This window comes from Rhamphochromis longiceps, linkage group LG14 (genome assembly GCF_057381845.1).
Source record: "Rhamphochromis longiceps isolate RC_006_pf linkage group LG14, R_longiceps_female_GT1.1, whole genome shotgun sequence".
Lineage (NCBI taxonomy): Eukaryota > Metazoa > Chordata > Actinopteri > Cichliformes > Cichlidae > Rhamphochromis > Rhamphochromis longiceps.
The window spans coordinates 34,568,120-34,581,384 of NC_140570.1; the positions used below are offsets into that span (position 1 = coordinate 34,568,120).

At 40.0% G+C, this 13,265-nt stretch overlaps 1 protein-coding gene across 6 annotated transcripts in view; it reads right to left on the reverse strand.

Moving 5' to 3' along the window:
- The window catches only part of cntn5 (contactin 5), a 118,696-nt gene that overhangs the window by 20,015 nt on the left and 85,416 nt on the right, over nt 1-13,265 (reverse strand). For 5 of the 6 annotated variants that reach the window (XM_085380134.1, XM_085380139.1, XM_085380137.1 and 2 more), the window contains 4 exons: nt 11,515-11,696; nt 4,900-5,036; nt 4,607-4,736; nt 1,997-2,141 (listed from right to left, as the gene is read on the reverse strand). In XM_085380134.1, the coding sequence (XP_085236260.1) occupies nt 1,997-2,141; nt 4,607-4,736; nt 4,900-5,036; nt 11,515-11,696 (594 nt within the window). The remainder of the gene's footprint in view (nt 1-1,996; nt 2,142-4,606; nt 4,737-4,899; nt 5,037-11,514; nt 11,697-13,265) is intronic. The other variant, XM_085380138.1, reaches the window with a different exon arrangement.

A 13,265-nucleotide genomic window follows, 5' to 3' on the forward strand; every position in this document is an offset into this window, starting at 1 on the left:
CAAACCTTCATTAAGTCAGCACAGCTGTCAATGCCAGATAAACGTGACGCTCGATTTCTCCCGGTCTTTCATGAATAGGACGTCTCTACACCCATAAACTCTTTACTATTGGAAATGGCAGAAAATCCTTACAGGAGTCACTCTGACCAAGACCTGCAAACGCATATCTCCTCGTCTCTATTTTGGATTTTTCAGATAGAAATCGTCCTCTCACAAGATTGATCTCCATTTGAACAGCACCTCCCACAAACACACAATTACCTGCTTAACCTACTATAGCGACCTTAAGTTGCAATGCATAAGATGTCAAATTGTAATTAGATCTGAGTCTGCGATTATCAAAACGCTGAATATGTTAAGAGAAAATCTATACGTAAATGTGAAACACTGATTGTAGAGCTTATAAAGAAAAAAAACAACACCTCACAAATCTAAAGATCGCACTTTATAGTGAATTATATATTACTAGGAGGGGAGAGATTAGCAATTTCAGACAGTTTATTTGAAGTTAGATATTAAACAAGATTAAGGTTGTGTTGTGATATGAAAAACATCTGCAAAGGTTTGACAAAAACCTTAGCGCCATTAATCACGACCCATCCATCAGTTGCAAGAAAAATGTCAAAAAGAACCCTATGAAGACTATTTTAAATTTAATCGAAAATGAAATAAATAGCACAAACTTCCACTAACCTCTGAAACGGTCCTGATAAACTAATCCCTGAATATTCTTCCACCTGTTAGAGAAAGGAAGATTTGTCCCTGCCTGTTTGAAGGAGCCACATACTGAGGATCTGATTATCAACTGGCTGTCCTTGCTGTGAGGCTGTTCAACAGACTGCTGAATCTTGGCCGATAAACAAAGGTTCCATTCTCTCACTCAAAACTTGAGATGCTCAGCCATGACTGATAATTTCAGCGGCATCGCTCAGTTTGATTGATAGACCCGCGCCTTGCTCAGCCCCCTCTAGGTGCAATGGAGAGATGTTTCTCATAAAAGATGATGCATCAAACTGCATGTGAATTCCAAATGCAATTGTGTGGTCTAAATTGTCAGCATCCTTGAGAAGGAGGTGGGGTTGAGTATGAGTCTCCAGAGCTTTGCCAGTACCTAAGGTGTTTTATTTTAACAGTGACACTTTATTTCAGTTACAGTAATGAAACTGTGATGTGTTACAACAAGACATGTAGACAATTCCTCAAGGGCCTGAGCTCCAATGATAACAGTGGAATTTATGCCATAAAACTAGGATGAATAACAATATAAAGATATCGAGGGAGACAAACTTTTCATGACTTCATACATATTTTACAGAGCAATTAACTTTCTCTCATAATATTTTATTCTCTAAACTGTACAGATGAACTAAAAATCAGATTCTATTACAAAAAAGAGCTGCGGCACTGTAAATCTACGACTATTCAAAGAAAATGTATGCTGCCTCTCCCAGTGATAAAAGTGGAAATGAATCCTTTGTCAAGTCTAAAAGATTTCTTTCCAAACACTGAAACAATTCTAACAACATATTATTATACAGGATGCTCTACTTAAGATAGATTATGTGTTTTACATGTTTATCTTAGTTTTTACACAAATACTTGTACATAATCTTAGGCTTGTGGTGATATACTGTTTAAAAGCAAAAATCATAATTAAGAGTAGAAATCTACCCTACTAATAGACACGCCTGTAACATTGAGCCCCTGTACACAGTGCACACGACATGTATCTACAGTGGTTTTTGAAAACAACCATATCACACCATACACCGTGTTGAACATATGTCACATTTCTAAGTTTAACATGATGACACACACATTACACACTCAAATATCCTAAGCAGAGCTATTAGCTCTGAGGTTCTTGCAAGTTGCATGTAAAGGGACAAATGCACAAAAACAATTTAAAAACTCCATGCATTCTAATAAACAAGATCAAAATAAGATATCCAGTATGTTAAAAGTTACTTTCATTTGAGAGTGGTCATGTTTGTACCTTTTATTTGGTATTATCCTCCGGTCTCCTCTCTTCCATGTTATCCGTGGTTTGGGTGATGCCTTTGGTTTGCAATCTAATGACACATCTTTTCCAAGTGTGGCTATGACCCGTATGGGATTGGGGAGAAAAACGGGTGCTGATGCTGTGTAAGACAAACGACAAATATTTCTTTAATAAAGATTCACTACTTTAAGTGCTTATTTTAAGGGACATTTGATCGTGGATGTAGCTTTAAAACAATCTATGAATCAAATGACTTCTAACAAAATGCAGTATTACCATCTTCTACCAGAATGTAAGCCCCCACTTACAGCAAAATTCCACAAGCTAGCTGAATAATCTGTTCAGTGGAAATTTGGATTCTTGTTTTATTTTATTTCATCTGAAACTGTTTTCAAATTCACCTGCTTACTTAAGAAATAAAACTAAATAAACAAAACAAAACAAAAAAACCCCATATACCTGATGCTTATTGCTGTTTTAATTACTGTGCGATTGCTGAAACTTAAAAAAGTTAAAAGCATAATGCAGTTCTGACTTTTCAGCTGTGGTATTTCAAAGTAATTATTTTAAAAATGCTAGAGGGTTCAGGCTGGCACATCATGACTCAGAACACTGTGTTAATCGAAATTTACTGCAAATAACTACAATTTTCATAACAAGTATTACAAGGAGAGCTTTTATGCATACATGTATTCTTTTATTTACTGTGAAATGAGCCACTTTGGCTATGTATTATAATCACACACACATACATATATATATATGAAATTTCAATTAATATAAGTGCCTTGCAAAAACAAATGAAGCAATAATTTTGTAAGAAAAAGGCTTCAGGCATTAACGTTGTGGCGCTAGCATATAGCTTAGTTACAAATCAAGGCCATCTACAGGCTACAGGGCTTAGTCAACTGTGATTATTCAAATTCTGAATGATGCTTCATAGGTGACATTATACACAATGACAATTCAATCCCATCTGTAGCTACAGGCTGACCCCCTCTCTCCTTGTGACACTTGTGTCTTTGAGCCTCAGTAGCTGTCTGAGTGGCAGAGGTCCCTCTAGACACGAAAGTAGCAGAAAACAGAGCAGTTGCTGTGCGTATTTGTTTTAATCAAAATAAGAGCAGGCCTACAGCTGCTGGTGGCAGTACCCGTATTACTTCACCCGCCACGCTCCCATAAGAGCTGGATCGAGGACAAGATCACAGACGTGAGGGCAGCCGCTGCCCCCACATAGCCTCTAGTGATCGCTCATCTGCAGGCTGTTATTAGTCATGTAATCTGTCCTGATAGTGTTTGCTTGTGGACATCTCCACAGAGCACAGGTCACCAGGAAGATGTGCCTGGGGGTTATACTTATGAAAACATTCGTCAACAGTCTCTAAATATCACAAGTGTGACTCTGTCTCCAAGGAGGGCAAAAAGCACCTCCTCGTCAGCACAGATAAAACTTTTTAGAAAAACAGCACTTTTGGTTCTTGCAGGCAAGCCTTTGAATTTAAATCAACTGAGCAGTGATTGTTTTACACTGGTTTTATACTAATCTTTTAAATATTGGGCAAAAAAAAAAAAAAAAAACATATCCACTTGCAGTAAGATTTTCAAAAGGCCACAGACTTGCCTTCAAAAAAGGGCAAGCCATACAGACAGTAAATCAAACTGTCCCTCAGGGAAACATGAAAGGGGAATGGGTGTCACAGATGTGTCCCAGTATAGAAAATGACAGGGAGAAAATACTGCATCAAGACAGAACAGTGGACAGCTATTCAGTATGACTGTTATGTTTTTTACCCAGGAGCCTCAAGAAAGAACACAGCTTCTTTGGCCTTTAATATCATTAAAGTGCTTCTGATGGAGGTTTTGTTATGTACAAAAAACCAAACCAGCAACAAGAAAAAGATACATATACTCTGATACTCTGTTAGAAATGATGAGAAAACTTCACCATCAATATATAGACCATGTAGGCCGATATATTAATGGTTATAAGTGATTATTAAGTGATAATAGTAATGACTGACTAATAAATGGCCGATGAAAGTCATGTCCGGATCGAAGATTTGTTTTCCTAAGTAATGGGAGAAGTAATGTAGTCTGGGCTTTGATGACAAACGATAGAGCGAAGATAAGATTCTAATGGAGTCATTAAACTCCATCAAAGAAACCATTGATGTCTTCCTCTTAGTGTTTGCTCCCATTAGTATAAATCTATACCTACAAGTCATTGGTTTTTGTTTTCAGAATAAGGTAGAATTATTCAGGACTCTCCTAAGCTTAATGCTTGCAGACACCTCACTGAATATAACTATAAGAGGCGTTCTTTTATTCATGCCGCCCACCGCCTGGGTTAAATCAGGGACCATTGATTGGCAATCAGCACATCTCACAGTTCAGTGTTCTCCGCTTGCATTTCAGCAACCCGCCCTTACCTATCATGTAGTACCTTATTCAACTGTCAATACTGAATGTCTGCAATTTATTCTTTGCAGACATTCAATAAAACAATATGCAGAAAGGGAAAGTAACATAATTAAAGTAATTCACACCAACCCTTTCTGTTTTTGATACATTCTTTTGCTCAACTTAAATCCATTTAGCTGATACCTAAAATCTGGAGTTCAGCATTAGAGTAGATGGCCGCATATTTGTTTTCTGCAACACACTGGTACATTCCCGAGTCCGCCTGCTGCACTTTGTGAATGGTCAGTTCCCCATTCACTATTTCAAGTCGACCCTGGAACAAAAAAAAAAAAAAGAAAAAGAATAAAGGAATATCCCTCCTGGATGCGGAGATAATTTGCAGGATTGTACTGCATATAGTCGATGTGAAGATTCACAAGGATGATTCAGATGTTCCATAGAGCAAAAGAAAGGGTACTGTGAAGTAAAATGGGTACCTGCGATGTCAAGGGCAAACCATTACGAAGCCAGCGATAGGTGGGCCGGGGCCTCCCAATGGCCTTGCACTCCCATTGGAGCTTCTCTCCACTATCCATCTGAGTATCATTAATCATTCTGACCCACTGCGGGAGGGCTTGAAGATAGAAAAAAAGATTACGAATAAGTAATGTATCCTTGAAGTGCACACCAGGTACAAGAACGTGCATGCATGAATACATCGTCAACGTACAACGTAAAAGGCTGAATTTTGTATTAGAGTTGAATAAAATCAGTCACTGATTAAAAATAAACTATTACGATTACTAATTTATAAATTAAGTTTCAAATCAGATGTGCCATGTATTTGATGTTTGTGTACATGTTGCTTTTATTAATCTCAGTAATATTTTATGTTTTAATTAGTTAATTTGAGCATTTTAATCTTTAAAACCATCAAGTCTTTTGTTTTTGCATTCTCTTTCATGTACACTAATGTTTTTTATTTGTTGTTTATCACTTAACACAAAAGTCCTCAAATCTGGGCACTCCTTAATGGTTTTTGGTAACATGAAACAGAATAGCATGAAAAAGCAAAAGAGAAGTTTTGATTCATGTACTGCACAACAGATCTATAGCTTATTTTGGGGACAAGAAGTAAGTGTATTAAACCTTTATATTAATTAGTACTACAGACCATGCAAATTGTTTTTGCATGTATTTTGCAAGAAAAAAAATTTCAAGCCCAGCTTTTTATTGGGGCTCCGATGTGTAGAAAGCCACTCTCGTAGGGATCACTTTCATGTTTTTGTGTTATTGTCAAGCTAACATGCTCAAAACTGTAGGGAGGTGATAGTAACTGAAGGAAATCAAGAACTAAAACTTATGTCAAGAGGCAGGAGCACTTTTGCACTGAATCAAATCAAATCCCAAGTGAGTAAGCACTGAAGCAATTTTGCTTGTTTGTTCGCTACACTTATTTGTATCATGTATGTCAAAATCTTCTATCTTTCCTTCCACTTCACTGCTGGTCCAAGGCCAAGGCAAACTATGCAATAAGCAACTGCCCTTCCTGGGGACTCACCATCAGACTTTTCTCTTTTTCTCCACAGCCTACTTTCTTGTGTTCCCAAGGCTCCATCCACATTTCCTGTTCAACTCCACATACTGCAGAAAATCTCTCTCACAACTCAAGATCTTAACACTGTATAGGCTGTAGGTTTTTCTTTTTATCTTCTAGTCTCTTTCCATCTTGCACCTCTGATCTGTGGTTGTGACTTTTTTAAATTCTTGTACATTTACAAGATTATAAAATATACAAGAACCTTTTACTGGGGCAGGAACATTCTGTCAGTCTTGTGCGGGAAAGAAAATGCTAATCAGCGAGTCACAAATCCAGAGTATTTCTAGTTTATTTTAATCCCTTTTAGCTTGAATGTCTTTCACTCTCAAACAAGACCTTATAGGCAAACATCAATATATATATATATTAGGGGTGCAACGATACACAAAATTCACGGTTCGGTTCGATACTTCGGTGTCACAGTTCGATATTTTTTCGATACAAAAAAAATGTTCATGCTTTTTTAATTTGTCATTTATTAAAATTATAAATATATTTTAACTCAAAAGTACAGTTTTTAAATGTAATGTTGCTGAAACAACAAAGTAATAAAAAAATAAATCTATCTGATCCAGAAATCACTCATCTTTGGAAAAGAGAGTTTATTACAGAGAAATGGTTCTTTCCAAAATAAAAGCTATACTATACGCTTCTTCTGGAGTATATTCTCAGCAGTGTTGCCAATTTAGCGACTTTGTCGCTATATTTAGCGAGTTTTCAGACCCCTTAGTGACTTTTCTTCTAAAAAAAAGTCGCTAAAAAAAGACGTGAAAGTGCGTATCGCTTTTACTCTCAACAAGCAGCGGGTGCTGTAACGCAGTCAGTTCTTCTTTTACTCTTTTGCTGTTTTGTGGATCACAAGGTTTAAAACTACTTATAAACACACACACAAAGTAACTCCACCAGAGTGCCTAACACCGGTCCAAGCCTGGGTAAAGGAGCAGGGTTGGAATTGTGACATTAAAAAAACAATAATTGCTAAAAGAAATTTAATTTGTAGTTCTAAATAAACTCTAAATGCATTTAGGACATTTTTTACTCACTTTATGTCTCTTCCACGATGTTATTTCTCTCTCCAACAACATAGGTTACAATTAGATTAGCATGACCAATTATTGCAAATTAGGCGATGACTCATTTAGCGACTTCTAGCGACTTTTAGGACAACCAATAGCGATTTTCCTTACTGAGGAGTTGGCAACACTGATTCTCAGCAGCATATTAAACATAGCAGGTCCCCATAAGGAGAATCATGTGCTAACGGCTGTCTAAATGACTCGGGTAAAGTTTGCAGCATGCGTACTTGTTGTTTTTGTCTGCTTCCACTTGTCTTTGCACTAGGGTGGTGTCAGCATAAATGTGCAGTCGTATTCATTGTGTTCCCACTAGTGCTGTCAGCTTTAATCTGAAATGACGTTAACGCCACACCGCGGATCACCCCGTGCTTCAGCTGGACATTAACGAGCAAACTGCGCTAACGCAGTAGTTCCCACCCATGTAATTGAGCATTGCATGGCACATTCGACATACTGTTTTACTTTGCTTACCTTCAGGGTCATACTTCACATGAAAACCAAAATAGTTCCAAAGGCCAGATCTGAATGAGGGTGGGGGAGGTTCAATTTGCCATGTTGCAACAAGCTTAGCTTCTGTCTTGCTAGCTTGTGCTAGTGGTTAGACTACACGCCTTTGGAACAGAGGATCGCAAGTTCGATTCCTGCCTGGGGCGTCTGTATCCAGTAAGGGTCCTAAGGCTAGACCCCCTATGCTAAGCAAGCCTACCGCAGACATGAGCGAGACAGATAAATATGAAGGCATGCCGGCTCGGACGTCGCCCGGATCAACAAGGTCCGCGTCAGGTGTTGAGGAACCAGGGCACCCTGACGAAAAGTGGGCTACTGGAACAAGAAGGCATCGGTGGGCAAGAGACGAAAACAGGGCGTTGTTGGAATGCTACTACACAAGTAACCCCGGCAGAAGGGGCTACATGAATAGGATGAGGGACCTATGGATTCTTCGATACCCAACATCCACAATGACGGCGAAACAACTAGTAGCTCAGTGTTCCAACATTCGAAAGAAGGGACTGCTCTCACAGCTAGAGATTGACGAGGTACAACACAAATGCTACGGCAAGGAGGAGTCAGGACGCCAGGTCAGGGGGGCGATATCATCACCCCCACCCGAGATTGGGTACATAGCCCCAAGTGCGATAGGAGAAGGATCGTTGAGTGCGAGAGGAACTGACCTGAAAAATAGGATCATGGCCAAGCTTGAAACCTGGATCCCCCGTAGCCGGTTACCAAGATTACGTGAAGTACCCTCAGAAGGTCTGCTAGATTATGTTAATGCAGCACTACGGGCAATACCTACAACCACGATTACCGACACTAACAAGCTGATCTACAATACGGCAGCAGTGATCAGTGAGATGCTTGGCTACAAGTTGAACAGCGACAAGGGGCAGTACCCTCCATGGAGAAGGAGGCTAGAGGGCAAGATCAAAGTAGCACTGCTGTTCTGCATAGGCCTGAACCCCCTCAGTGAGATCATTAACAAGACTGGCTACGGATACCGACTACGGAACGGAGCAGTTGTCAGCCACCTCCTGTACATGGATGACATCAAGCTGTATGCCAAGAGTGAACGAGACATCGATTCACTGATCCACCCTACCAGGCTATACAGCAATGACATTGGAATGTCGTTCGGACTGGAGAAGTGTAGCCGGATGGTAACAAAGAGAGGGAAGGTAGTCAGAACTGAGGGGATTGAACTACCAGAAGGCAACATTGCAGACATAGAGGACAGTGACAAGTACTTGGGGATCCCGCAGGCGAATGGGAACCATGAAGAGGCCGCTAGAAAAGCTGCAACCACCAAGTACCTGCAGAGGGTCAGGCAAGTCCTGAGGAGTCAGCTGAATGGTAAGAACAAGATCCGGGCCATCAACACGTACGCCCTACCCGTGATCAGGTACCCTGCTGGGGTAATAGGCTGGCCAAAGGAGGAGATAGAAGCCACTGACATAAAGACAAGAAAGCTCCTTACCATGCATGGAGGGTTTCACCCCAAGTCCAGCACCCTGAGGCTGTACGCTAAGCGGAAGGAAGGGGGCCGGGGACTGGTGAGTGTCAGCACCACAGTCCAGGATGAGACAACGAACATCCAAGAATACATTGGGAAGATGGCCCCAACTGACCGAGTGCTCAGTGAATACCTCAGGCAGCAGAAACCCAAGAAAGAGGAGGGAGACGAGGAACCATCATGGAAGGACAGGCCCCTGCACGGTATGTACCACCGGCAGATAGAGGAGGTGGCTGATATCCAGAAATCCTACCAGTGGCTGGACAAAGCTGGACTGAAAGACAGCACAGAGGCACTAATCATGGCAGCACAAGAACAAGCTCTGAGCACAAGATCCATAGAGGCTGGGGTCTATCACACCAGGCAAGACCCCAGGTGCAGGCTGTGTAAAGATGCCCCAGAGACAATCCAGCACATAACAGCAGGGTGCAAGATGCTAGCAGGCAAGGCATACATGGAACGCCATAACCAAGTGGCCGGCATAGTGTACAGGAACATCTGTGCCGAGTATAACCTGGAAGTCCCGAGGTCAAAATGGGAGATGCCCCCAAGGGTGGTGGAGAATGACCGAGCTAAGATTCTGTGGGACTTCCAGATACAGACGGACAAAATGGTGGTGGCTAACCAACCGGACATAGTGGTGGTAGACAAACAGAAGAAGACGGCCGTAGTGATCGATGTAGCGGTTCTGAATGACAGCAATATCAGGAAGAAGGAACACGAGAAGCTGGAGAAATACCAAGGGCTCAGAGAAGAGCTCGAGAGGATGTGGAGGGTGAAGGTAACGGTGGTCCCCGTGGTAATCGGAGCACTAGGTGCGGTGACTCCCAAGCTAGGCGAGTGGCTCCAGCAGATCCCGGGAATAACATCGGAGATCTCTGTCCAGAAGAGCGCAGTCCTGGGAACAGCTAAGATACTGCGCAGGACCCTCAAGCTCCCAGGCCTCTGGTAGAGGACCCGAGCTTGAAGGATAAACCGCCCGCAGGGGCGTGCTGGGTGTTTTTTATATATATATATATATATATATATATATATATATATATATATATATATATGTATGTATGTATGTATGTGTGTGTGTGTGTGTGTGTAAGTCTAACCAAAAAGTTGTAATGCTTCTTGTGACAACTTTTTGATGATGTTTTTGGCTTTAGAACTCACTTTAAATATATTTTACTTAGCTTAGCCAAAGCTTATACATATATTTCTGGCATGTTTTTGTTTAAGAAATTAAATCCTCCAAATAATGTCCATATTAGCGTATACTATGACACACCTTCCCAACTTAAATGGTGCACATTTCACTGTGGTTTATTTCTTGTGCAGTGTGCAGACAGTGTGACACCCGCATTATTGAGCTGTTTCTCTCACAATAACATGCCAAGCACGTTCTATTCTTTCCATATGGCACCTTCAGTAGAATACTTTTTTTGTGTGGTTTGATTGAATGATTATGGTCAGAAAGGTCTCCCTCACAATAAAAGTGCAAACTACCAGCTAACCTGTGTAAATTACATTTAGTGTGAGGCTGCTACAAATTAGGCTCACTATTCTCCTTGTGATGTCAAGAGAATGGAGGTTGCCAAGAAGAACAGGGCCTTGAAAACGTGTCCTACCAAGGTTGAAGCAGTCCATTATCTTGGGCCTAGCACATGGCACAAATACTGAGGAACTGGGAGTCATGCAGCCTCAAAGATAAGTTTATGATCACAGAAGGCGACAAACCAGGCAGAAATTCATTATTAGAAAACTAAAAACTGTTCTTAGGTGAAATTCACCCCAAAATGAATAATCATACACAAATACAAAACAGATAATGAAAATTCTTGATTAAATTTTGCAGTTCTTCAGTATTTTTTAGATGAGATGTATCATCAATAAATAAATAATAATTGTTAATAATATAAACAATACAGAAAAAAAATCAAATTATGCACCTGGGAGCAAACACAGAAGTCTATTAAGCATCAAATGAACAGGGATGTAGTTTAGAAGAAGACACACTTATTAAGTTCTCTCTCAGCTCAAACAAAACAACACATTCCTTGCTGTGATGAATCCTTGCTCTTGGATTATCTTGGGTAGATCAATACATAATTATAGCACGGGCTGTTCAGCAAATTCCTAAGGAACAGTCTTCAATTTGAAAACACTAAGTGGCAAAGATTACTTTATGAAAAATGAGTAAGAAATTCAGAAGGACCAAAATAGCAGAGCTGCTGGTTAGACTGTCATTCCTGGAATGAATGAACACTTGTTCTAATACAAGCACATTCTTAGATAATGCATAATAATGGAGTGTGTGTGTGTGTGTGTGTGTGTGTGTGGTAGTGGTGGGGTGTTTGCCAACACCACATAATCAAAATGTGCCATTTTTTTCCCTAAACCAGTGAAGACAAAAACATGTAAAAATACTTAGACTCACTGTAGACCTGCAGATGTCCCTTGAAAGCAGTGCTTCCTCTTGGATTCTCAGCTTTGCATTCATAAGTTCCCGAGTCCTCTAGTTGAATATTGGGAATCTCTAGCACAGCCTGAGATTTACGGAGTCTTGCTTTCTTGGGGATGTTGCCATTTATCTTCCTCCACGTGATGGTTGGCACTGGGCTGCGAGAAGAAGAAAGTAGCATGGCACACCACAGCATGTAATACAGTAGCATAAATAATACTGAACTACAGTATAAAGTGTACAAGCAGAATTACATACAGTACGATCATGATTCAATTCAGAAATAATCATTTAAAGAAATTCAAACTCAGGGCTTCCTTAAGAAAAGGGACTAGAATAACATGTACCATATACTCACAGATAAATGATCTTGTAATGACACTTTCAAATGCTCCAAGAAATTTAGGACTTGTCTTTAATAAATTTTAAATATATGCAGCCTGTGAAAGCTTTAAAAGATATTTAAACCTTTTGCATCTTCAACTCTCCATCACTGATATCCCTCTTTAATGATCATTGACTTTTGAATGATGAAAACAAGTGGTTTAAAAGTTTGAAGTAAGAATCTTTATGGTGCTTTTGCATTGAACTTTTTTTGACTCATAAAAATGTATACAAATACAAACTTTATGTAAAGAGCTTTAGCAGGGGGACCTTGCAGACACTGCAAGACTAAAATCCATCACAACGCAGTTTGTGTTACCTCTGCTGTTCTTGGTGGGTATCGTCCCAACTGTCTTCTGAAACTCCTGCCATATTTTTTGGGCTGATTCACCACGTGATCATCAACACTCCATGAGGCAAGATTTTGTATGAAGCTCTGGATCAAGGGTGATTTATGACCATGTTATATTTCTTCCACTTCTAAATAATTGCAGCAACATTAATCACCTTCTTGCAGGCCATTCCAGCTAGGGCTGTGCGATATGACCAAAATCTCATATCCCGATATAAGAATTCTATCGTCCCGATAACGATATAAATCACAAAAATGTAAAATTTTCTGTAAATTCTGTGAATCTCGGGCAGCTCGTCTTGCGGGAAGTGTTTTCAGCTGCGCGTCATGTACCTGGAGTCGAGTGTTTTAACCGATGCATGAAACAATACATTTTTAGACATAAGTTGTAAAGGCCGCCGTTTCCTTTGTGAGTATTTATTACACGGCGTGCTGCGGGGAAAAGCCTGTCCTAACGTCTGCGTGTAAGGTTTATTTTTTAGCACCTGGCGGCTCTTTTTTAATTCTCATCCGTAAATAATCTGCTCTTTCACGTGATTCCGTTTATTTTGAAAAGTCTCAACAGGATCTTGAGCTTTATTGCGAAAGGTTTATGTGGAACATAAACAAGCGGACACGCGATGTATGGCGTTATTTTGGTGCCACTATTCTGAGCACACGTAAAAAAAATTTGCAGGTGCAAGTGTTGCATTTTGAGGAGAAATTTATTTTGAGCAAAGAAAAGCTAAATTTGAGTGAACAAACTTCATTGCTGCGTGCAAAAAATGTATTTCAGTGTTTGAAATATTTATTTTGAGTGAAGAAAAGCTTTCTCCTCAAAATGCAACACTTGCACCTGCAAATTTCTTTTGCGTGTGCTCAGAATAGTGGCATAAAAATAACGCCATAGTAATGCTGTTACCGTTGTTGTTGCTAACCACAACGCATAAAAACAGGCGCTTGTCCGTCTGTAGTGTGGTTATATTAAATATAAGAGAAAGAGAGAACTTTA